This window comes from Odontesthes bonariensis, chromosome 7 (assembly GCF_027942865.1).
Source record: "Odontesthes bonariensis isolate fOdoBon6 chromosome 7, fOdoBon6.hap1, whole genome shotgun sequence".
Taxonomy (NCBI): Eukaryota; Metazoa; Chordata; class Actinopteri; order Atheriniformes; family Atherinopsidae; genus Odontesthes; species Odontesthes bonariensis.
In genome coordinates this window covers 16,500,641-16,527,834 of record NC_134512.1, presented here as the reverse complement: position 1 = coordinate 16,527,834, position 27,194 = coordinate 16,500,641, and the positions used below count along the sequence as shown (strand labels likewise).

Sequence of the window (27,194 nt, the reverse complement as noted above, 5' to 3'; positions counted from 1 at the left end):
TGATGGGGCAATCGTCAATAGCCAGTTCTGATTGTTTTTGTCATTTAATTTCCATTAAATGCCAGGGAAAATATGAAATACAGTTCAGAAAAAATAACTGCAGAGTTTTAAACATTTTTTTAGAATCAGCATTATCAAAATTTGGGGTGGTCATGTTTATATGATTTTCTTTTTTACTTTGATTTCTTCTCTCCTTGATTTATCTGTAAAAGAAGTGTTGTACCCTATTTTTAATCAACGGTTCATGTCTTTGCACTTGTTTCAGGAACAGGAGTGGCTTTGTCTAAACTGCCAGGTGCAGAGAGCCCTGCGATTATCTGAGTCCTCTGAACCTGCAATGGTAAAACCACAACCCTCACCAGGCAAGCTTTCTCAACCTCTCTCTGAACAGAAGGAGAAGCCCACACAACACAAAGACATCCAAAAAGAGGTCATTCAAGCAAATCTATACAAAAAAGAGCCTTTGGAAGCTGAGGCCCCAGTGTCAACTGGAATCCAGGCGATGGCATCACCACGGCGAGATTCTTTGCAAAAGGCACAAGTGGTTTCAAGTACTGAACAAGTAACACCAGCAGATGAGGCTGCCCAGCCGCAGTTAGCTAGAAAGCAGCCACAAGTACAGGTTTCTCAAACTACAAAGCCAGAAGTAAAGCCAAGTCCTCCAAAACAGGAAGCTAGTAAATTACCACCGCAGACATCAAAATCTGTGACCCAACCTGTCAAATCTGCTCCACCAGCACCTCAACCTACTAAACAGGAATCTGGAGGCTTCTTGGGCTTTGGTGCCCCCAAAACCCAACCTATGGCAGCAAAGTCTGCTGATTCAGTGACTGGGAAGATGTTTGGTTTTGGTTCATCTATTCTCAGTTCAGCATCTACAATGATAACTTCAGCTGTTCAGGACGAACCTAAAATTACACCTCCTACACAAAGGAAGTTGTCCACTTCAAGTCCTGTCTCTCCCAGAGCTACATCACCAGTTTCTCCAAAGGTAACCCCTGCAAAGGACACCAAGCAACCTGTTACGCAGAAATCCGAGCCACCCCCACAGGCCAAGCCAGCACCATCAGCACAGGAAAAAGAACAGAAAGCTTTACCAGAGACTTCAAAGTCCACAGACGAGGCTAAGGTTGCTCCCAAAGCTGGTCTGTCCACTTGTCCACTCTGTAAGGTTGAACTCAACGTGGACTCTAAGGATCCTCCCAATTACAACACCTGCACTGAATGCAAGAGCACTGTCTGCAATCTCTGTGGATTTAACCCCATGCCCCATACAGGAGCGGTAAGTGCAATACCTGTAATTCTTACATTTCCACTTTTCACTCCCGTTGAATTGCCTAATGTTGAAATATATTTTAACAGTTGAAATTACTGTAACAAATCTACAAATATTCAGTAATCAGTACTGTTACCAGGAGCAAAAAAATACAGGTTTGTTGTGAGGAGAAAATTGCAAGGTTCTCCATAATGGAAGAGAAGAGGTCTTTATCTTTATGTGTGTGTTTTAATACTATTCAGAGCATTGGAAATAACAACTTTATATTCTATTTTGCATTGTTCATATGTAAACACATTGATACTCAAATGAATACAAATGCATATAAGGTTCAAGTTATCTTTATACAAATAGATAGATAGATGGTTTCACAAGCTTTATTGTTTAAAAAAAAGCACTTACACAACAGATCCTTTGACTTTCTGTCTGAAATGCTCTGTTGTGGTTCCAGTTTGTCAGTCTGCTGGCTGTTTAGTAATGGTGCTGCTGGCACACCATTTTCTTCCATATCAAAAGTAAAGCTGTACATTCTGTAACATGTAACGCAAGAGCCCTTTCTCAGTGCTCATGTCACATAGGAATGTATGAATATTGATGAAATTGAAATGCATACCCGGATGTCTATTTAAAATACTTACTCTAAAGCACAGTTTGTTTCTGTATAAGTATTATCTACTAATAGTCACACATGCTGTTAATTTTCATGTAATCAAACGCCTTCTTTTTTTGTGGTAATGTGAGAAGTGGAGAATAATTATTTTAGTCATTAGCCTGTGCAATATTCCACAGCAGTGAAAATGATGGAGAAATGGCAAAGAGTGGCTGTCATGCCTTTTATTCTTATTTAAAATAGAGCAGGAATGATGTAGATTTTTGTTTTCTCTGCTGTTTGAGTTCTCTTGACAAAAAACATGAGTTACAAGAGTGTTGGAATATTAGATGAAGATGGCAAACTAGATAATGTTAAGAAGAGCTTGATTGATTTTGTTGTCAGACTATGACTATGAACAGAGGTATGTGATCAGCTAATGTTATCTGTTTTAGCCTTTGAGCTTAGTACCCACTTTAAGAGATCTGAAACAAAATATTCCAAAAAAAACAAGCTACATGATGGCTGACTGTTGTGGTTTTCTCACTACTGGACAGGCCAAAGTTATTGCATAACTGCTCGGCAGACCGGCAGCACAGAAAATGTATTAAAGTGATGATGGAGGGTTGTGCAACGGCATTAGTGTGATGGGATTTGCTGCCATAGGAAACCAGGGAACAGGGAATCACCTAACCTCGTGAGAGATTTGAGATGGAAAGTCCTGTGATATGCCAATGAGCAGAGGTGAAACGAATTAGGTCTATCACAACACGTTGCACGGTGCATTTGAACCAGACCGTCAGGCCGTCTGCTGTCTTAGAGATCAGTGGCTCCCTGTTATTCAGCAATTTCCTCTTCATTGTATGTGGGTGGCAATAATACACGTGTTCCTGCTTTGTGACTTATCTACACATGCAGGTTGTGATGGATGCAACGCTTTGTGTCCTCTTTTTGTCATTACTCTATATCTCAGGTGCGTTAATACCTCCCTGTTCACGCCATGTTTTTTCTTCTTTTGTTTGTTTGTTTTTTAATGTCTGGGCAGCTCACATGGGGCTGGTTTCACATTTAATCCATTATCTTGATTTGTCAGGCCTCAAAGATGTAACAGATAAATTGAACAAAAAATTCTCACCTGCTTCCTTTCATTCCTGCTTTCTATTAGAGTAAGGACGAGCATCAGACAGTTATATATAAATATAAATAAATCACAACAGGGAAAATCTTCTCCTTGAAACTAAACAACAAAATTAATATTTGTGATTACATTTTTTTTCTCTTTTTTTTCGATTTGTATCTTAGTTTTTTTTTTCCAAAGATATAAATTAAGCTCCTGGATGCTCGGCCTGAATACACACTAGTAATAACGAGTAATAACGCTAAAATATGATGTACCTTTTATATAATTGACAATTCTCATATTCATGTTGATACAGTCAAAAAGGGGAAGGATTGAAGTTGGATGGGGGAAGGGAAAAGTACAATTGCTGATGTGTGTGCAATGTAGACGCATTCTTCTCAGAAATAACCTGGCCCCAACACACATGGATAGAATGAGCTGCCCTGTGGCCTTATTTGTGCGTGTCAGGCATGAATGTGCGTGATTCATTCAACAGGAAGAGGGAAATGCAGCCTTTTAGAACACAAACATTACTTGTAAGGTTTTAAAGAGGACCAGGCTGCTTCAGACGAACTGAGTGCTACCATAATACCATAGCAAACCCCTTTGCCTGTTGTGCTTCAGCTGATGCCATTAAAGGCCTGGGAGTGACTGCTGTCTGATAACTAGGGCACACGTGTGTCGTGTTTTGCCAGCTAAAGCTTTATGTGTGACGAACAAGATGGCATGAATAATAATTTCTGAAATGTTACCCTGTGGCTATGGTTTGGCTCAGAATAAACTATTTTTATTTGGGTACTTTCAGGTATACAGCACTGGTTTTTGTTTATCTATGTCATGGTGTATGCGTTTATTACAAGATTCACAGTTAAGAGTTCTGATTTCCAAACAAAGCACAGCAGGGCTGCTTTTAGGAGATGAATGTGACTAAGGTGTAGCCCTTTTAACACATGTTCAGAAGTAACTGGCCACTTGGCTAACATGATTCTTAATGTAACTCAACTACAGTTTATATTTATATTCATAATAATATTTAATCCATATCATCTGGATATTGTTGCAGCAGTTTTTTTCTGACCTCATATTGCATCTTTTATTTATGTGCATGTTTATCAGTCAAACACCGACACAATTTTAGGCACAGTCTTGAGATATTTTTATTTACAGCGTCTCAGCTTAATGAACATAGAGAAAAAATAAAAATGTAGAGGTACATGCACACACAATGACAGCAAGAGTGAACCAGATGAAGGGAGGATACATTTTCTTTTGAGGTGAACAGGTATTTTCAAGATTTTCTATTAATTTAGGATATTCTAAAACATTTTTTCAAATCAAAATGTTTTTTATAAAAGTTGGTCCTTCAACTCTTGGTTTCTGTGACTCAGTAAACTTTTATATTTATGAGCATTATATGGATACAATTATAATGTATTGGATTGAATTAAATTCATTAGATTAAATTCTAAGACATTAACTGTAAAAGAAAAATGAAATAGCCTTCATTTTCATGACATGTAGTCGTATATTATGAAATAAACGCATTTTATAAGAATAACACATATTTAACATTCTGTAATGCTTGCATATTACAAACCGCAAAAGCAATCGTAAAGGAATTTATTATAACCCGAAACAAAAAAATAGGATATTTTTCAGTTTATTGCCCTTGTTTGATATCACTGTAAGAAAGTCAGCAGGGGCCAGGCTGTTGTGGTGACTTGGCAGCATTTAATTCATTTTCAGAATGAAAGGACACAGTGAAATTACACAGTGACCAGATGAAAGTTTCCCTTTCAGAAAGATCATAATGTCCCAACACCTCTTGATGCAAATCTAACTTTAGATGTGATGGCCCTTGGGAGAAATGAAGCCCTTCAACTCTGGGCTATATGTATATTTTAAATTTCTCTTTAAAGTAAATAAATAACCACATTTTCCTCCAAGAAGAAGAGACAACTAATGCTGGCATTATATATATATATATACATATATATATGTGTGTAATATATATATATATGGTGTGTGTAAAAGAAAACCATTTATGTTGATTTAAAAAAAGTAAAGGTTGAAAAATTATAAAACACTGATAGGCTGTCGGCTCCATAATATTTCCAGATGCAACTAGACGTCTTAAGTGGTTCAGAGGTACTTGTTGATATTTGTTCATTTTTGAGAGTTCCTTCAGTTCTTTTGTTGTTATGCTTCTCTTTTCATTTTAGAAGGAATTAAAAATCATGTTAATCCTTCAAATTTTTGTGTCACAAAGAAAACAAAAAAAGGAAACATGTGGGGGAAGTTTTCAGTGGCAGACTTGGCAGCGACAGACAGTAGACGAAAATGAGGATGAGACATCCGCTGTTGCACCAAGTGAGAATGTTAAAAATAGTCACAGTGAGAAGACACCAAACACAGCCTACCTGCTGTTGTATCACAGCTCCCTTTAGACAGAGCATTGAGGTTGGCCATTCTCAAATTGAATATGTTCCACTCTGATGCAGCTATGACACATTTTGAATTAGTTTTTTTTTTTTTTTTATCAGTGTGAAGAATGAATTTGGTGTTATATTCACTTGCATTGAAAACAGACTGAATTACTCTATGTGCTTACAAAGCAAGTTGTATTTCTAAGGTTGCGATATTTATCTGTCAAGCTGTCGTGACTTCTCTGAAAAGAATTCATGATGCTTTTTTTAGTACATTCAGTGGCTTTCAGGGAAAGTTTGCTGATGTACCAGTTGTAGGACTCAAAAAAAGCACGGGATGCATTTCCTTGTCTGTAGAATTAAGCACTCTGCTTTTTACAGATTAGTAGGTCAACATTCTTCATTATTAGAGGGTTTGATTTATGAGAAATCCAGCACTGTGGGGGCTGCTGAAAGCCCAAGTATATTAGCAAGCTTCGCTTCAGCCAAAGGCATCTGCCAGAAAATCAATAAGAGCCACACTAGTTCCAGTAACAGCGGCAAGAAAGCACTGAGGAGAGACTGAGAAATGATGCAATTTACAGAATAAAACTATAAACCTAATCTCAGTAAATTAAGCAAAACAAATGGGTACACCCTAAAAGGTCAAAGATGGAAGGATAGCTGGTTGATGTTGTTTTTTAGTTTAATCAAAGTAAACCAAGTAATTATGTATCTCCAACTTATGCAGGACACCTGTTTGTCAGGAGCTACATTTCTGACTGCTGTCTTTGTGAAGGTCTAGTAATCCAGCTCAAAGGCTAATCATGTGGAGCAGCCTCTCCCACAGCTCTCTCTACAAGGAGCTCCCACTCTTGACTCATAAAACAGATTTAATTAGACAAAAGGATGATGGCGACTTTCCAAACCCCATAGCAGTGATGCATGACTCTGAGACTGCTGCTGAGATGCAGTGACTGACGCTGGAGGGGTGTGATAGGATTAGGTCTCTCCCTCTGTCTCTCTCTCTCATGCACACAGACACATTCTTTCTTTCTTTTCAGACTGGGATGTATCTTTTTTCATTCTTGTTTTTCTTATGGCTGACCAATTTAGATTAATTAGAAGGTTAAATAAATTGTCAGATGTGATTGGATCTTATTTTTTGTTATGCAATGCAAAAGAGCAACCACTAATTTGGAGTATTTTGCCTTTGTCATTTTCTGTCAATCTGTTCTTTAGTTTGCTTTAAAATTCTTAGTAATCATGCTGGAACATAGGCCTGTGCAATACTATCACATGAAGAGGGTCAGGGTCAGGAAAGAATAACACTATACAATCAGGCAGACTATTGTATATTCAAAATTTGTGTTCATATGGCTCAATGGCTGAAAACATAGGCCCAGTGACGAACTTCATCTGACTGGAGGACTGTAAATGACATGTTAAGATGGTTGAGAATAACTTCTGTCAGTCTAGATATTCTCCAGAAGAACTGCAGAACTGATCTGATTTTACACTCAAAGGCACACATTAAATTAAATGTGTTGTTGATTTTTGCCTTTCTTATTGTTTTAGAGTATGTCAAAAATAGCATAGAATAGATTTTGAAATATATTAACGTTTAATCAGACAATTACATACAGGTATAATTCAGTTAAAGATGGCATCAGTGCACATCAGCAGCTTCTGGTAAGGCCACTGACCTAGCTCTACAAAAACCAACAAACAGCAAGAGAAGGAGTTAGTTAACACTAATTTATTATTATGAATAAACACAGTAGTGACATGATTTTGCTGGTTAGCATACGTAAGCAGCAGTAGCATGTTCCTCATTAGCTAACTACATCCTGTAGACAGGGTGGAAGAGAACATGGAGAGGATGCAAAGGGATGTGTGGAGATTGAGCAGTTTATGGATGTTTAAGTCAGGGTCAGTAGGGGAATTAATAAACTACTTTGTTTTCTATAAGATGTAAATTTTTATGTGGACCAAGTTTCTTTGACGTTATAGTTAAAGGAGAACTCCGGTATTTTCAACATTAAGCCTCTTTTCTGAGTCGTCTGCAATGTTTTAGAACCCCCCTCACCGCGTTTTTGATGTTTACTACTGTCTCCGGTATTTGCCTAATTTTGATTCTTCTCAACCTGCTTCAGAACGGCAAGTCATGCGCATGTCTACAAAGGTCCGTAAAAGCACAATAAACGTCCGTTTTCAAAATAATCAACTTACCGGAGTGGTTACTGGTGTGCACTGGTAATCCATATCAAATTTCGTGGCGAAAAGTTGCTTCTGTCGTGTTTTATTTGGCAGCTCGTTCATGCTCGCACTATTTTCTTAGCGGTGGCGGAGTGATATCAACGAACATCCAGTACAAAATGTCAAATAAAACACAACAGAAGCAACTTTTCCACACGAAATTTGATATGGATTACCAGTGCACACCAGTAACCACTCCGGTGAGTTGATTATTTTGAAAATGGACGTTTATTGTGTTTTTACGGACCTTTGTAGACATGCGCATGACTTGCCATTCTGAAGCAGGTTGAGAAGAATCAAAATTAGGCAAATACCGGAGACAGTAGTAAACATCAAAAAAGCGGTGAGGGGGGTTCTAAAACATTGCAGACGACTCAGAAAAGAGGCTTAATGTTGAAAATACCGGAGTTCTCCTTTAAGCATTGCTGAGGGTGAACTTGCTTCAGATACCACCAAATTAAAGTATAACATTATAGTGCATAAGTCTAGAAATCATACACTATGCTGATTAGGTAATATCACATTTCTAATTGAAACGTAAGAGAGTCAACAACAGCATCTCTGTTTCAGTCAAAGTGGATGTATTGGTGTCAGTTTTCAATTAGTATAAGTAATTAGTAATAAGACTTTACCCATCAAAGACTGTACATGTGATATGGTCTCAATGAAACCCTGTTTATCATATATATATATATTCTTCAGTCAGTGAAAACATGTACAGCATTGCAGCTAAGCATACATTCCTCTTTTGAGAGTTAGACCAAATTCTGTGAATATCAAATATCTCTAAGTTTCTAAAGACAATGAGAATGTCCATAAATTATTTCAGATGGTGGAATCTTGCCACTTTGACCAATAAGTGCTTGATTTAGCATTATCTTTAATTTGGGAGTATGATCTTAAAGGAGAACTGCGGTATTTTCAACATTAAGCCTCTTTTCTGAGTCGTCTGCAATGTTTTAGAACCCCCCTCACCGCTTTTTTGATGTTTACTGCTGTCTCCGGTATTTGCCTAATTTTGATTCCTCTCAACCTGCTTCAGAATGGCAAGTCATGCGTATGTCTAGAAAGGTCCGTAAAAGCACCATAAACGTCCGTTTTCAAAATAATCAACTCACCGGAGTGGTCACTGGTGTGCACTGGTAATCCATATCAAATTTCGTTGTGAAAAGTTGCTTATGTCGTGTTTTGTTTGGCAGCTCGTTCATGCTCGCACTATTTTCTTAGCGGTGGCGGAGTAATATCAACGAACATCCAGTACAAAATGTCAAATAAAACACATGCGCATGACTTGCCATTCTGAAGCAGGTTGAGAAGAATCAAAATTAGGCAAATACCGGAGACAGCTGTAAACATCAAAAAAGCGGTGACGGGGGTTCTAAAACATTGCAGACGACTCAGAAAAGAGGCTTAATGTTGAAAATACCGCAGTTCCCCTTTAACATGATGATAAAGTATGGTTTCTCTTTATGAAGAAAAATTAAATTTACAGAATTGAACAGCAAAGCTATAAGAGCTGTCCTGGCTATGACAAAGGAAATATGAGAGCATTTACTCAAAAGTGCACTTTAATGTTTAGATTAATTATCAATTTATTCTTACAGCCACCTAATACATTATCTCATTGATAAAACTATCAAAACTTCATGGTGTTCAAAAGGATATGTGTGTAGTAATCTCTCTGTCTGTGCTGTCTCAGAACGGCTCTTGCTGGCTCTGCAGAGGCAGGCGCATTGCTGTGATTTGGTCTGCTAGATTGCTAGTACAGACACACTGCTTTATGTATTGACAGCCTTTGCTTTGCTCTCGTCTTTAACTGTCCATTGATAGAACTTAGATGTGATAAAACATGCAATCAGAGGATTACATTTAAAAGTAGTAGCACTCCTTACCAGATGCGATTAGCTCCTCTGCAAGGTAAGCATCTTTATTGCCGTCTTACAAGTGATGTAAGGTTTATTGCATTAGCAATGCTATTTTGATGTAGACCACAAGCTTTTAGTGAAAATGATAAATGCTTATGTGTTAATGTGGTGGTTTTTCAGAACAGATCGTGTGAACTGACAACTGAATTGATAGCCTGGAAAACCAGCGCCAACTGCTGGACGGCAAAATGTTTTGCCTGCGGTTGGGTCTGGCCTCGATCCACTTGTCATTTTGAAAATACTGCCCTGAATCTGGCAGATGGCAACTAAACCAATCACAACGCAGAGATGTGTTTTGAATCAACGCGGGCGGGCCAGAGGGTTCTGGTGCGGGGTTTTGAGGGAGTGACGACAGAGCAGTGCGACGTTGGGCAGTGGAAGCGAACATAGACAAGCGAAAGCACAACAAGAAAGATGGCGGCGGCAATGGAACAGTGCTCGTTTGATTCAGCCTTGGCACACAGCCATTATAACGAACAGCCTTGCCACTCTGTATTAAGCCCCATTGTACCGGCTTTTTGGCTGCAGTTCCACCAGAATTCCACTGGGAGCGTCGGTGGAGACCAGAATGAATGGGGCCCAATGGAGCTAGATGCTACAAATGGTCAGTGTCACCTAAGTCTCCTCAAGAGCGCTCAGATTTGAATGTAGTTTCTGAGAGCTCAACATGGGTTTCAAGTAAAAAATCTACTGAACGAGTACATATATCCCTTTGATTTCTTACTGGTTGGCTTCTTGTTGTCCACAACGCGCTAGCATTGTGCTAATGACAGCTGGTCGACCAGCTATGTATGACGTCATATACACTTCAAATCCTTTTTTTAAGCAAATGAGTGGCTCTAAAAATCTAAAACTCAGCCATGGGTATTTTCTAAACACCCTCTTTCGAAAACAACATTCGAATTACTAGAGAAAAAATTATATCTTGAGATAAGGGCACGAAAGGGCGTATAGCTCCATAGGACTCCATTCATTCTGGTCTCCAAAATTGGGCGCCCCACGTGGAAAGAGGGTGGAACTGCAACCAAAATCGCCTCGTTGGAAACCGGAAATGCACCGTGAGTGGCGTATCTGTCCTATTATAGAATCTGTGCTTGGCATCAGTTTTGGAAGAGTCCCCTCCCACCAAAGCTTTCTGTCGCGCTTACTACGTCACAGTCAGTTGCGCTGATTGGTCAGAGCGTTGGCCTATAGGCACAGACGCGGTTTGAAAGACAACGGGTTGTGCTCATCAACAATGTTCCGTTGTATCCATTGATCGGTGCCAGACTAAATTAGACATCCAATCCATTTAGGCTGGTTTATCAGGCTACTGAATTGACATAATTTAGGGGGAATTGACTGTTTTTTTTAACTACATTTTTTATGTTAATGGCTAAACTTGAATATTAAGTTGTAAAATTATGAAAAGTATAAGTTCTTCTTCAATATAAGACATAGCATTACCTGACTGCCAGTTGGAACATGACATATTGTAGAATTGCGATATTATGGAATAATTTAATTTTTCTGTGTTTGAAAGCATATACTGTACTTGGGTGTCGTAAGCCACTACCTACGACAAAACTCACAAAGTAACACATCCCTTTTTATTTGGTTTTAAACAAAACCGAGAGGAATGGAGACACAGTAAAGTTCAATAAAGACAGTAAAGAGTTTATGGAGATGATATGTAATAGAGGAATTACAATGCGAGTTCTCACTGGTTTTATTAACCAGCCGGCAGTCATTACAATTTGCAGTGCATGTTTTAAATTTTAGTTCAACATATGACTTGGGTCAAAACTATGCCTAAACGAGGGATCAGTAGCCCACCAGAACATAATTAAACCATGGTACCACTCTAAAGGGTGTGTTATAAATGGAAATAAAAATGTATATGTTGTATGTCAGCATTTTTTTTATTTATTTTTTTGTTCTTTTTCAATAATTTAGAATTAGGGCAGTCGTATTCCTATATTCTCAGCAAATTATCATAGTGCTGTTTTTAAATATCTGCAGGTATGATACATGATACTCTGCGACCTCTCAGTGTCAGGGCTTCACATATGCATGTCTACATTCTAGTGTTTTTTACTGTATCTTTAGGGGAGACAGAGGTCAAAGTCAACAAAGATTTATTTTCTTATACTTCTTTGGTTTTGGTGTTTTCTTTTTTGTGGTTTGGTGGTGTTTTTCTTTTTTTTCTTTTTTTACGATTTTTTTGTTGGCCCCTCTTGGCCAACAACTTTTAACCAATCAGCAGTTGATATCAGCGTGTGTCATCACCAAGATCTATGTGCCTCTGTTTTTTAGAAACCGTTGCCTAAACATGGAAAGCCTGCTGTTTAATGTTTTGACTGGCTAGTCAGAATCCTATCTATGGTTTTGTTTTATGGTTTTATTTGGTACAAAATGAATGAGATAGTTCAGACTTGATGATGAATTTAATTTTATATGACTTCATTGAAATTAATACAAATGTTTTAGAATACTGCATCTACCAATACAGGTGGCATAAGCTTTACAATCTTTAACAGCAGTGAAAATATAACAGGCTTCAAAAACAAATGCTGTGCTGGTGATTTTTATAAATGTAAGTTGGTTTGGTGACATACCTTAATCATTGATCGGTCACATAAGTTAAATCAGCTTTTCCACAAATTCTTCTTTGTAAAATGTCCCTCAATGCATAGTATTACTGTGATCTAAAGAGTAATCTGAAAAACAGTGATTAGTATCATCTTCTTTACTTAGCATTAACGTTTTCAATTGTGCATGTGAAGCAAACAAACTGAACAATAACTGTTTTTTTTTACTTTTATCAATATTTGCGTAATGTGTTTCCTAATTTTATTTTGGTTTTGTGTCTTGGATCACAGGAGGAATGGTTGTGTTTGAACTGCCAGACTCAAAGAGCTTTGTCAGGACAGCTTGGAGACTCTGGAAAAATACCTCCACCTACACCTATGTCTGCCAAGCCAGAGATCCAGACTACACCTGCAATCAAAATGGCAGAGCCCAAAACTGCACCCACAAAAGTAGAACCCACACTTGGAGCCACTGAACCACAAAAGACCATCGCTACTATTTCTTCCACACTAAGTGAACTTGATACAACACCCATGTCCACCACAGCAAAGGTTTCAACAGCTGCAGCAGAAAAACAGCCTTTGGCTGCATCTTCAACAGAACCCTTCATAGATGTTACAATGCAAATGCAACAGGCAGAAGTTGCACCAAAAGCTGAAGTGCCAAACAGCAAAGTTCCAAAGACTACAATCATAGAAAATAAAGACACGTCAGAAAAATTCCCTAAAACTCAAGGATTCAAACCTGAAATTACAGAAACTGAAGGCAAAGCAGATGTAACTACAACTTCATCTGTTTCAGTGGCTAAGGTTACAGATGTACCCATAGCCCTTATTGCTGCAGAGATTGCAGTGTCAGAAGTTGTTCGAGAGACTGAAACAAAGTCAGAGCTCTCTGATGTTGAGAGTGTAATTGAAGAGGAACAGCCTGATGATCATATAAAACTGATAGAACCAACAAAATCTTTGACACAAGTTGAGCTGCAACCGATGTCACAGGAACAGCAGCTCGTAGTGGAAGCTGAACCAGACCTAATAGCTGACCGCAAGGAACTGGCTGATGGAACGATTGAAAAGATTACTGACATTGTCACATCTTCAGAGGCACAACCAGTATCTACAGAAAGCATCATTTTAAAAGTAAGAATGGATCCATCTTTGTTGAAATATTTCAGTTTAACATGTTATGAGATCTTATTTATTTAGAACAAATAAGGTACAATAGAGAACTATTACTAAAATATTATTGGCTATATGGTACTCTTACTGATTGAAAGTTACTTTAAAATTGAACATCGATATCATCTTCAAACCATGAAAGCATCTTATTCTTTTCTCTGTTCAATGTTTCTCTATAAAACTGGCAAACATTGTGCAACTTAACCAATATTTTCTCTAACAGTAGGGAATCTTGGGTTTGAAAAACAAATTTTACAAATGTGATGCATTTTTCTGTATGTTCTATGGAAAGATGCAACTTAAAGCCACAGTTTTAGTTTTAAGTCACACTTTAGTCAAGAGGGACTGAAAGTTTGCTTAGCGTATTTATATGTGTTTTCTGCAATATACAAGAGAACACTGCTTGAGAGGAATAGTGTTTAGATGAATCATGAATCTTCAAACTGCATTAGATCTAAGTGTTGTTTCTTTTATCTGGGAAATGCATCTACTAATATATATATTTATATAAATATTTTTTCTCATTTTATAGAATCAAGATGAAATCAATGACGAATCGGTGGAAAACAGAAAAGTCTCTTTACCTACAGAGCATGTTCAAACAGAAAATGAAGTTGGCCCTGAAACAAGTAATCCCAAATCCAAAACAGAAGAGCATGATGAAGATCAACCTCAGATTATACCTGTACTTCAAGAACTGAGTGAGGTACAGATGATAGATGCAAGCAAGAGTGCTATAAATAAAGATCCATCCATGCCAGTCAAAGAGATTAAAGCTGAAAGAAGGCGTCTGAGTTTCCAAGCAATGAAGGAGAGTAGTGAAAGTGAGCTCACACCATCCCCTAAAATCCAAAGGAAGATCCTAAAGGTTAGCGGAGTCTCATCCAGCAATGAGGACATCAAAACAGAAAGTGCTGACTCTTCGATTGAAGATGATGAGTTCATCCGCAAACAGATAATGGGAATGGGTGATGAGGAGGAAATGTCCGTATCAGAAGATGAGAAAGAAAATAATTTGGCAAACATACAAGTTATCAAGGAGGTTGAGTTTAATAATGACACTGTGACAGCCAAACCTTTCTCAACAAAAGGTCACACAGATAATGAAGACAGTCAAGCCAGGAATGAACCCCTCCAAACAATTATCACTGCAACTCTTAAAAGTGCTCCTGAAACAATTACTGGGACTACTTTCAAGAAAGCAATTCCAGTCACAAGGCAGAGACAAAGCACTGATGAAGAAGTGGAGAGCATCACAGAATCCCTGTCAAAAGGTTCATCTAGTGTTCAGGCATCTAGCTTTACTCCAGGATCTTCACCTACGTCTGCCTCATCTCTAGAGGAGGACAGTGATAGCAGTCCCCATCACAGGAAAGTTAGTGGGGACAAACAACATCGCAAGAGTAAGCACAGGCAGGCAACCAAGCCTCTCCCCACCATTGAAGATTCTTCTGAGGAAGAGAAGGGGAGGGCACATGGCCAACCACTGTCTCCAGATGGATCTGCTTCCTCCACAGAAGATCTAAGAGGAGTCACTGTAATTGATGAAAGCCATAGAACATCTGGTTCTGAGTATTCTGCCAGTATAGAATCAGAAGCAGAGAATAGGAGACCTATACAGAGAGGACGTAAACCTTCACTAACAGTCATTCCATACACCTCTTCTGATCCATTTAAAGAAAATGACGCTATGACAAAATCATTGAAGAGTGCAGAAGAAGCATATGAGGAAATTATTCTGAAGACACAAGCTATTCCTGGGGAGAGTCCACCTTATATTGAGCCACTCTATGGGGGAATGGCAATAGAGGACTATCTTTATGAATCTTTAGTTGAGGAGCCTGAGGCAAAATTAAGTGAATCTCAAGAGGAAGAACCCAAAAATGATACTGGCTCTCAATCTCTAAAAAAACTCCGGTCCCCAGAGGAAGTTTATGAAGAGATGATGCAGAAAAAAAAAGAACTGATGATGATAGAGAAAGAATTTCAACAAGCCCAGACTGCCATGGAATCTTCCTCTTCAGAGGCTTCCGTCCATGGCCCTCCCTCAGTTGCTGAGAGCTATGTGGTGACCATGCCCACAGAAGATACACAGATCACTGGACAAAGTGCTATGTCTCCTCCAAGCATGGATACTTTAAGTGAATTGCCAGTAAAGAAAAAGAAACGCCCAGCCCCTCCACGCCCCTCAGAACCCCCTAAGCGTACCGATATAACTGTTGTTCCAAGCACTACCAGTGGATCTATAAGTTTTGTCAGGCCTATGATTCCTCAAGATCCTGCACTCATAAAGACATTGTTCCCCATACCAGACCTTAAGATTACTCAGTGTTCATCTGGCGAGGAAGATGATGACAGCCTTGCAGACGAGTATGCCATAGGTATTTCTTCTGACATTACCCCAAGTGATGACTCTGAGACCAAGGAAGATCTATCCATGAGTCCACCTTTGTCTGAGACCACTGAAATGGAGCCTATATATGTGGTCTGTGAAATGCCAGAGCCAAAACCAATTCCATCTCCAATATCAGCCCCAGAACTAACCACTACACCCTCTCCTGTATCACCAGTTTCCCCCCCTACTTCACCAGCTACTCCAGATTCCAGTTTGGCTTCTAACGCAACATCTTCATCCACATTTCAGGTCCAGACACCCCTTTCATCAGATTCCACCCCACTGTCAACACCAACACCCCCAACTTCGTTGAAAGACCAGTCACTTCAAGAAAACTCAGTGCCAATGCCTGCCACAGTTGCAGCAGTTACATGTAGTGAAACTTTAATTCCTTGTCCAACTCCAACAACTGTTATAGTTACCGTACCTGATGTGGTGTCTGATCCATCCAAAACTCAAACAACTGAGGTACTTCAAGTTATGAGTTATACAATGGAAAGCCCAACTCCACCCCAAGTAGACATATCTGTTACTGTACCTGTTGTGGTCCAAATGCCTGACTTGGTTTCATCTCCATCTCAGGTACCCATTAATGTTTCAACTGTTTCACATGTCTCAACACCAAGCCCAGCACCTGTAGTTGTCTCAGCTCAGCATACTTCCCTAGATAGAGCTCCACCTCTTGTAGCCTCAACTCTAGCTTCAGCCTCTGTCAGTCCAGTATCATGCCCTGGACCAGTTGTTGTCCAAATGCCTGACCTGGTTTCAGCTACAGCTCCAATCACTGCACAAACCCCACAACCAATCTCAGCCCTCATAACAACCCCTGCTCAAGCCGAAGCCAAAGTGGTACACTCAGTCCCTGTACAATCAGCCATTCCATCAATTAGCCCTATGGTAGTCCCAACTGAGGCCCACACTGGACAGGTACCTCCACCAGCTCCAGCATCAACTACTGTTGTCAAAAAGAAGGTCCCACCTCCCCCTCCCCCCCGGTCTACTTCAGTATCATTACCTGAGACTACCACAGGAATGCCTGTTGTAAAAAGTGTTCATGTCACGCCAACTACATCAGCTACTGAAACCACAGTGGCTACCCAGCCAATGCAGTCAGTAGTTGTGGATATACAGCCGCGAATGGAAGAGATACAGCCAGGTAGTGCATCTGTACCTCAAGTAGTGACCCCAACCAGACAGGGTCATGTTGTCATTATAGTGCCAAGTGTGGAAAATCTATCTCTTATTGGACAAACAACACAAGATGTAGCTAGCATAGGACAGATAGCTGATTCTCATCACTATAGTAGTCAAATCACTACACATCCTGCTTCAGATATACCCAGCAAGAATATACTCCCACTATCTCCTAAGGTTTCAGCAGCGCAAGTAGTTTCAGCTCCACCACTTCCACCAAAACCCTCAGTGGCAATGAACGTTATACATGGTGTTGTAAATTTAACAACATCACTTCCTTCTACATTACCATCAGTCCCCACTCCAAGCTCAACTGCTGCTGCAATAGAATCACCAGTTTCTATCACAATGTCTGGTCCAAGTCCAACCACCAAGCCTCCCCCACCCATACCACCTAAGCCTATATCAATTCCAGCTGGACTGGTTTTCAGCCACAAGGCAGGAGAGACTGTCAAGCCACCCCCTCCTCCTGTTCGACCTAAAGCAGCAACACTTCCTAGGATGAAAGAACCTCCGAATGCTCTGTCGCTTAGCATGACACGGCCTGTGGAGTCTAAGTTTGGCACAACATCTCCAAAGTCACCTGTGTCCCCAAGACATACCAAATGCTTACAAACCTATGTAGTGATTACTCTTCCATCTGAGCCTGGCTCACCAACTGAGAGCATAACAGTCCAGGCACCTGTGAGGCGAGGGTCCATACCATCTTCAAAAGTTTCAGGAGTACGGACGACACCTTCAGAGCAGAAAACAACTATGGAGGCATTCTCAGCACAGGCTACAATTAGGAGAGCTTCTGTCCCCACTGTAAAACATCAACCTCCAATCCCTGTTGCTCCAACTCTGGCAACAGAGCAAGTCACATCCTCTGAGGAAGTAGGTACCAATGTGCAAGCCAGGATAGACCCTGTAACCTCTGCTTTGCAACCATCATTTTCAGTAGCCGATATCATCACAGTGCCATCAGATCAGGACACTTCCATTCAAGTCCATAGTGTACTTCTTCCAGTTAAAAAACCATATGTGCAGCAGCAACAGTCAATAACTCAGCAACTGCCAGCTCCTGAAATACAGTCAAAAGTCGTCACAATGCACGAAGAGACAAAGGTCCACATTCTACCACTAATAGTTCAAGCCATGGCTATAGAACAGTCAACACCAAATGTTCCTCAGAAACCAAGCATAGTCACAGTCGGGACATCACTTCTAACAGGTTTGCCTGAACAAACTGCACCGGTTCAACCAGACACTCTGACAGAGGTTATTGCTGTACCACTGCATTCTGAAGTACCGTTAGATGCTGTTGTCATCCAAGGTAGACCAGCTACATTAATTTCAACTGTTGTTGATCCAACAATGTCATCACAAATGTTACAGGAAGAACAGGACGTACTCACTCAAGTCATTGTCACAGAAGCAGCTCTGACAACACCAACAGTACCAGCAAAGAGTGAGGAAATTGCAGCTCCAGGGCCACTCACAATATTTGAAGCTGTGATTCACTCTAAAGTACAAGAATTACCTCCAAGTTTTATCAACACTTCCCCCTTTTCTGAATTTGTTTTACCACCACAAACTACAAAGTCTTTTGAAAATCTGCCTATAATGACAGAGCAGCTACTGACGCAACAGCCAAATCTTGTGAGTGATGTTATGGCCCTCCCTACAATGGCTGAAATTTCCACAAACGTTATTACAATTGGCACTGGTGTTATAATACCAGAAGTAGCAGTGGCATCTCCAGTTCCTGATCCTGTAACTGTGGTAGCTGACATTACATCAACATATGTAGTACCCGAGGTAATGCCACCACCTACAGTTGCTGAGACAATAACTATTACTACTGCTGACGAAATACCAAATTTTGTGATGGAAGTTCAAAATATTACAACACACCCAGATGCACCTCCTGTTGCTTATATTCCACAGGACTATATGGCAATTACATCTTCAGTGATACCACAGTCAATGATGCCACCGGTGGTCATAGCATTACAGCCTGGGCGTGAAACACCCACTAGTATCATAACAAAGGACACTGATGTCAGAAAAGCTTCAATGCCATCATCAGAAATACAGCCTCAGGCAATGGCAGGGATGCCAGTTATTACAACCGAGGAGACTACCTGTAGGAGAAAGATGTCCATATCATCCATAACACAGCCACCATACCCCGCAGTTGATATATTTACCTTTCCCAAAGACTATGAAAAGCCCTCGCAAGTGGTTACAACAGAGGCCTTTTCAACAAGGAGACAATCCATAACAATGCAGCAACCATTACCATTTGCACAAGTAGTAAACGTACCAGCTGAAAAAGATATTCATGTGGATAGTAATGCTGCTCAAGTCCCCTACAGGAGTGGCTCTACTCCTTCAACAGAATACGGACCACAGATATTGACATATTCATCAGAATATGATCATCCTCTGGAGATAATAACTACTGAAGCATTTACCAGAAGAACCTCAATCCCAACTGCCCAGGACATTCCACAGGGTGTAACTGTGGCTCCAGTCACCATCACTAAAATTCAGCAAGAGTCCATAGAGAACCAAGAAATAAGAGGACCAGAAAAAGTGGTCTCTAGTATGAGTCACATCTATTCATCTTCAATTTCCACCTCAGGCCAACCCCCTGAAAGCCTGCCTAGCTTGGTCACTCAGGTGGTCACCACCGAGGTGCAGAGGACCACTGTTTCTGTTGTTCATGAAAGACTTCCACAGGTCCCTCCACCGAGTGTAGCAGTCACTATACAACCAGACTTAGCAAAAGTACAACATGTGCCGAAACAAAATGGTAGGATAATCTATCCTGGGGATGTTATTGATTTACGAACTATCAAGTCTGACATAAAGATTACTGAGCAAGGCATGGACCTCACTCCACCTGAGTCGTGTCGACAGTCTTTTTCAAGTGACTTTAGTGGACGTCAAATCACCGCAGTACAGCCTGAGATAGTAAATCTTAGTGCAGAGATCACCCCTACAACAACATTGTCTGTTGTCACTGACAGCATCACAATAGTCACATGCACAGCCACCATTGCTTCATATAACAATACTCCAGCAGAGAAACCACTTGATTTGCAGGGCCCTGTTACATCATTGCCTCTTCCTCTCACCACATATAAACCATTTGAACCACTAGCACAAATTGTATATAGACCTGTGAAGGCCCCACCCATAGTCAGTGCATCTACAGATCAAGACATACCCATTAATCTTTCATTTGAGGCCCTTCTTTCCTCTGGAGGAAACCAGTCAATAACTTCAGTCCCTGCAATTTTCAGCAATGGAGGTTCAATTGTTTCTCTGGAGACCACAGGAGCAATGGACTTGTCAAACTACAGACCAATGAGGGCTATGGTAACTTTATCTGGCACAAGCCCAGGGGTGGTGACCACTGTTGTAGAGGATGATGGAATTCCAGTGGACCTTACAGCTGGTAGGAGGAGTGTATGTTGTGATGTAATATACAAGCTTCCATTTACGGGAAGCTGCAGGACACTGCCTCCAGTTATAACCCAGCCCGAAAACCGTTTTGGCTACAGAGACGATCACTATCAATATGATAATGCTGGACTGTGTGGTATCAAAGGAACTAATGGAATAAAAGCATCAGTGTCTGAGACCAATCTTACAGAGGCTGGATTGTCCTCATATGATCTCAAGAATGACTATGACTACTTCAGTGGATCTGCAGATAGTGCTATAGACCTTACTGCTGCTAAACTTTCTGCTGGTGAGTATGGGACTCTTTCTGCATGTTTCAAGTATTTTCTTTTTATATGGTGAGCATGTGCTTTGTGGGCTTGCATTTTATTGTGTTAAGAGATTGTAACTCAGTAAAATACTTATATTTATTATTTTCTTTCATTTATTGTTTTAGTTCAATGCTGGCTGACTGATGATAATGTTTCTTAGTTGTTCAGTTTGTTTTGCTGTTTAATATGCATGATTTTATTAGATAATAACAACTTTTTTTTCTTTCACACAGATGCATGTGTGTGCCTGCGTGTACTTCCTCAATATTTTGGTTTTGCATCTTGCTAGCCAAAGTAACTGCAGATGTGCATGTACAGTGGAACTTCAAATTGATTTTTATTTCAAATCATATAATGCACAGTTTCAATTATCCTAAAATGATAAGCTACTTGATAAAGTAAAATCTACACCTTTGGACTTATTGTGGCAGGTGAAGCGCTAGACTACACAAGCAAAGCTACCAGAGTCTCTCCTGCGATGATTACTGCTCCATACTCCCAGGTCCCTGCTGCTGGATTTGGTGTAAATAATGCACTAAGAACATCAGAAGGAGTGGTTTATTCCTCTATTGGTGCACCAGTTCCATCCACATATCCTGTTACAACTCAGCCAGGCTCCATCTTTAGCCCTACCTTAACACCTACATCAGCAGTCCAGGACCAGTCCTTACCACATCCATATGGTTTCATTCCTGTTACAGACTCAGGACAGATCATTACTTTTGAGACAGGGCTACCGAAAGAGCTTCTACCTACAGCTTTGGCTGACATCATAACAGGCTACCCAGACATGTACTCAGACACCACCCTCGAAGCCATTGCTGCCTCTCTGGATGCTCTAGCTTCTTCCCCAATATTCCCTGGCCTAGACAATACCAAGATGGCCCAGTACCAGATGGAGAGGGAGTTTCTAGAGCTAGAGAAGCTAAAGCAGCTATGTCTTGCTGAGGAGTTGGAATGGGAAAGACAAGAAATCCAGCGTTACAGAGAACAGGAGCAGCTTATGGTCCAAAGGGAGCTTGAAGAACTTCAAGCTCTGAAACAGCAGCTTCTCCTCCAGCAAGAAGAGGAGTATCATGCCCACATGGTGGCCCAGCAGGAGACCTATGCTCAGCAGAAGGAGCAGTTGCAGCAAATCCAGCAACTCCAACTGCAACTCCAGCGGCAGTTAGATGAGCACTATGGTACCACTGGTACAACAGGAAACCTTTTAGATGCAAAATATGCAGGAGTAGGAGACAGTGGCCAGTACTGGCCTGTCAAGGATGAATCTACACCTCCGTCTACAGGCGTTCATGTAGAAGAAAGTTATGATCAGCTTAACATTGTAAAGCTTCAAGCTGATCAAGACATCGGGAAAAAAATACTTGACAGTGGAGTGCAGACAGATGATGAAGACTCAGCAGAGAAACAGTATGTGGGAAGGAGAAAGAAGAATAAAAGGAATATTGATAGCTCAGCTCAAACTGATGATGAGGACCAAGAAGAGTGGGACACTCCCACCAAAGCTCGGCGGCGTTCTCGAAAGCACAGCAGTGATGGGAAACATGCCTCTAAGGTCTCTAGCATTGCCATTCAGACAGTTGCAGAGATATCTGTCCAGACTGACCACTCTGGAACTATTAAACGGCCCAATGTCCAAATGGACACAAAGGTAGAAATCATCAAACATATATCAGCTCCTGAAAACTCTCAAAGAAGTGGCAGTCTGAGCTGCCAGACAGACTTAGATAGGAGGCATACACCCATTGAAGTGGGCTACAGCACACACCTAACAGCAGACATCCCATCTAAGTCTAAAGTTCTCTACACCACAGTGTTGCCCTTATCGCCTGAAAAATCATATGGAGGGCAGAGAATGCTAACTGCTGACCCAACCAGATTTTCCTCTGGCCCTCGGATATTAAAGGCTGGTCAGAAGTCTCTATCTGATCCTAGACCCCTTAGTCCTTCCACAGAAGACAGGATGGGTGGATACTATGCAGACAGCTATTCTGTAAGTCTTTGACAGTAAAAAAAAACATTAAGTTGTGATGATAATTCATTTTCTGATAGTATGCAAATTATTAATGTGTTTTAAATAAAAATATGTCATGTAACAATACAGTAATCTGCAACATATTTTTAAAGAAAATTTGTAATCAATATTCAATCACTAAAGTATGTGTAAAATGTTTTTATATGTTTAAGGGCCGAGGCTCTTCCACTGGTGCAGGTAAGAAAGTAAAACGAACATTGCCAGACCCCCCTCCTGAGGATGACTCTCTGACAGGAAGGTCAGGCTACAGCACCAACTCTGCTCGTCGCCGTCTTGCCCGCAGTACAACAATGGCCCGGGCAAAGATTCTGCAGGATATTGACAAGGAGCTCGATCTGGTGGAGAGAGAATCCTCTAAACTTCGCAAGAAACAAGCTGAGCTAGATGAAGAAGAAAAGGAGATAGACGCTAAACTGCGGTGAGAAGCTACACATTTAACAAAGATATAATTGACTAAATGTCACAGGATCTCCCTTTTTTTTTCTTTGTATTCATGTCTTGTGACATTATTCCATTACCTAATAATAACAGTAGACAATGTAGACAAATTTAACTGATACCATTGCATTCTTCCATCTTATGTCATCATCATCTTATTTTCATCTGCATGATTTCCTTCCCACCATGATAGCTTATGGGCTAAAAGACTACCTTGACAACATTCAGGGAGACCTCTCCACTCTTATACATAGTAACAGGTACAAATGTGTGAGAAACTGGAACATTATTTGCGTCTTTGGAAGGTATGCTAAGAGAACTGTTAATTCTTAAATTGTACTGCATTTTTTGCTGCTCTAGGTATCTGGAGATGGGTATAAACCGCCGCAAGGAGGCCTTGTTAAAAGAGAGAGAGAAGAGAGAGAGAGCCTATCTCCAGGGGGTGGCAGAGGAAAGAGACTACATGTCAGACAGTGAGGTTGGCAACATCAGAGACACCAGAGGCGATGGCCTTGAGAGGCCACGGACGGCCCCTCAGTCAGAATTTGACCAATTCATCCCTCCTCAAACGGAGGCTGATTCCCAGTACAATACGCTAACTAGTCCCTACTCTCACTATGCTCAGTATGTTCCTCAGACCCAAACCACCAGCCACTATACCCAGCAAAACCTATATCAGCAGCAGTCCCTTTACCATCAACAGGTGTCTCCTTACCCAACACTATCCCTCTCCCATGCCCAGGCACAGCCCAGTAGCTACCAACATGCACTGCTCCTGCAGCAGGGAAAGCAGAGACAAACCACCCTGTCTGATTTAGACCCTAAAATTACCACCAACTATGAGGTAATACGCAACCAACCTCTGCTAATAGTGCCAACCTCCACAGAAAGTGGCTATGGGGTGGCTCACTTGGGGGGCAAGTACAGCAATTTAGACTTGAGAGTAGGTCTAGAGGAGAGGAGCATGGCCTCTAGTCCCATGTCCAGTATTTCAGCTGATTCCTTCTATGCTGATATAGATCACCACAATGCCAGGAACTATGTGCTGATAGAAGACATAGGTGAGCTCACCAAGGCCTCAGCAGGGCTTAGCAGTACTGGCTTGGGGTCTGGATTCAACCTGCCTGATAAAGAGTTATCCAAGGCAGACAGACTACTCAGGGCAACAGACGTCAGGCGCACTGCAGAGGTAAATACTGTACTGTTATGTCATCCTCTAGATTTTACCATCTTTATAGATTAATGCATGTGGAAACTATTACAATTACACTTTTTTGTTCATTATGCTCTGTGTTACAACACATTTGGTTGGAAATTAAATAATAGAACCAACGTCTCAAAGTATTAATAAGTTATTTGTTGCTAAAATTTCATTGCTTTAATCTTGGAAATTAAAGTGTTCTTGGGGTTTTTAATTGTGAATGTCAAAACAGACCCTCTTAGAGTCTAGCCATGAAGTTTGATCACTGACAGGATAGTTTTTACTCACTATTTGGTTGTAAATGTTTTTATTTCTTCACTGTACAAAAAACATTCTGATCGCCCATATGACTTAACCCCTTGTATAACATCTATTTTGCCAGTTTCCCTGACTCTCTTTGATGTTTTAAATGTACTCAACAGTTATCTAACTGTTATCTGAAATAATTCTTGCTTTGGGGTGTCTGTCTTATTATCTTTTTCAATTGCAAAGTCATGTCTTCACTCCCCATAATCCGAAACTTGTCCACCCTAATTTGAATAACAACTCTGAGCTGTTAGCCAGAGCTGATCACTTTTGCGTATTAAAGCAATACTATGTAACATTTCTACCTTACAATAACAGCTTGAAAAAAATTGTGCGGCTAGAATGAGTTTTAATATTACGATTGGCCTGTCTCCTATGCCCTTCGGGGGTCTGAGTTGAAAAAACTGCGCTATGTAACTTTGCTGGACCGGCCCGGGAGCGGCCCGGGAGCTGAGCGGAAGTACTTCCACTTTCCGCTTTCTGGCACACCTACCGCAAAAACAAATAGACCCCTCTCACGCTCCCAGGTACATTTGATTACTCTTACCTCCTCGGTCGACATAGCTTGCACCTTCTGACTCCTCGCCGGTTCGTCAACAAACGTGAAACGTGAAAGCGAAAGGGTGTTGTATTTACGACAGTGTAACCGTACATTACCTCCAAGCCTGTAGGGGGAGCTCCATAGTGGGCTTTTTGAGAAGTTACATTGTATTGCTTTAAAAACAAAAATACCGACTCAATAAAATGCAAGCCCTAAGTACATGTGCATCAAAAGAAAATGCTTCAAACTAAAAGATCCCCAAAAAGAAAAATGTATATGTAGGTTTTCAGTTTCAATTTACCTTATGGAGATTGGGTTAATGTTAATGTCAATGATAATAAGAATCCAGCAGCTTCTAAAGTGATGTCACTGACTTGCATGTAATATGCATAAAAAAATTATGTGTGATTGTGTAAGTGGAATTCACATTTCTGTTTGAAAAACAGTAAACATACATTATACTATTTCCCTGTCTTAGGTGGCGGAATTTTTAGGCTCATCTCGTTATGGTAAAGGGGAAGATGACACTATGGAAGAGCCTTATGAGCTGAAGCTACTGAAACAGCAAATCAAGCAAGAGTTCAGGCGAGGAACGGAAGGACTAGAACATTTAACAGCCCTGGGACTTCCCCAGTATCTCCCCAGTGATAGTAGTTTTCGCCACTTCCCAAAAGGAGAGAAATATAGCATTGGCAGGCTTACTCTTGAAAAACAGGCTGCAAAGCAACTACCGGCAGCTATGCTTTATCAGAAACAGATTAAAAACAAAAAGGCCCTAATAGACCCAAAGGCAATAACTAAATTTTCCCCAATTCAAGAGGGTAGGGACCTTGAGCCTGAATTTGGAAGCTACATGGGATCTGGGGCCTCCTCTGTCTCCAGTCTGGCAGCTAGGGCTAGGCTACTTCAGGATGAAATTACATTTGGGTTAAGGAAAAATTTGTCTGAACAGCAAAAATATTTGGGCTCCTCCCTTGGGGCAAGTCTCTCTGGTTCTCTTAATCTTGGACAGTCTCTTGGTCTTGGATCCACTATTAGGGCCACTGCTCAGGATGATGGCACCTACCCAAGTGGTACTCGTTCCCGTCCCTCTTCTCGCCCCTCCTCCCGCCCCTCCTCCCGCCCCTCTTCTGTCTATGGCTTGGATTTGTCAATCAAAAGGGACCTGTCCAGTTCCTCACTCAGACTCAAAACAGAAGGGGAGGTCCTGGATGCAGCGTTTGCCCCCGGAGTCGCCCGAGCAAAGCCCACCAGTTTACCTATCAGCCAAAGCCGGGGGCGGATCCCCATTGTGGCTCAGAACTCTGAGGAGGAAAGCCCCCTGAGCCCAGTGGGGCAGCCTATGGGGATGGCTAGAGCCTCTGCTGGTCCTCTCCCTCCCATCTCTGCTGATTCCAGGGACCAATTTGGATCAAGCCATTCCCTTCCAGAAGTACAGCAACATATGAGGGAGGAATCTCGGACACATGGCTATGATCGAGACATTGCATTCATCATGGATGACCTGCAAGGCGCCATGTCTGACAGTGAAGGTAAATGGAGCCTGAGACTGTTGCAGCAATTTGACTGTCCAGACCTGCTTGTCATGCATGCTAATGCAGAGTGGTCTTATTGACTGTGTGTATTAACTGGTTCTTTCTCAATTATTAGTGCTCCAGATAATTATTATTGGTTTTTCCTTGCTATATTTTCCTCTGTCACGGTAAATGTTGCAATAGATGTTTGCATGCCCTTTCTTTTTCTATTTTCTATTTAAATCGTCAGTACATAATACTCTTGGGCTGAGTTTATGTATGTCACTAATAATTTCTATCCACATTTGTTCTGTAACTTCATAGCATGCTTCCTTTATTTTACAACTGCTTTATTTCTTCATGATTAAATAATTATATTTTCACTCAAAACTCAGTGCTAGCAGACTTGCTAACCATACATGTTCTCCACACATTACAGCTGTGTACATACAGTGCAAACTGTATTCTGCAGTCTAC

General features: G+C 40.8%; 1 protein-coding gene across 8 annotated transcripts in view; it reads left to right on the top strand.

The window, feature by feature from the left end:
• pclob (piccolo presynaptic cytomatrix protein b) overlaps positions 1-27,194 on the top strand; it is a 65,361-nt gene that overhangs the window by 16,898 nt on the left and 21,269 nt on the right. For 7 of the 8 annotated variants that reach the window (XM_075469723.1, XM_075469725.1, XM_075469722.1 and 4 more), the window contains exons 13-19: positions 266-1,282; positions 12,436-13,284; positions 13,856-20,657; positions 21,111-22,675; positions 22,870-23,135; positions 23,516-24,344; positions 25,682-26,735. In XM_075469723.1, the coding sequence (XP_075325838.1) occupies positions 266-1,282; positions 12,436-13,284; positions 13,856-20,657; positions 21,111-22,675; positions 22,870-23,135; positions 23,516-24,344; positions 25,682-26,735 (12,382 nt within the window). Of the gene's footprint in view, positions 1-265; positions 1,283-12,435; positions 13,285-13,855; positions 20,658-21,110; positions 22,676-22,869; positions 23,136-23,515; positions 24,345-25,681; positions 26,736-27,194 lie in introns of those variants that run through there. The other variant, XM_075469724.1, reaches the window with a different exon arrangement.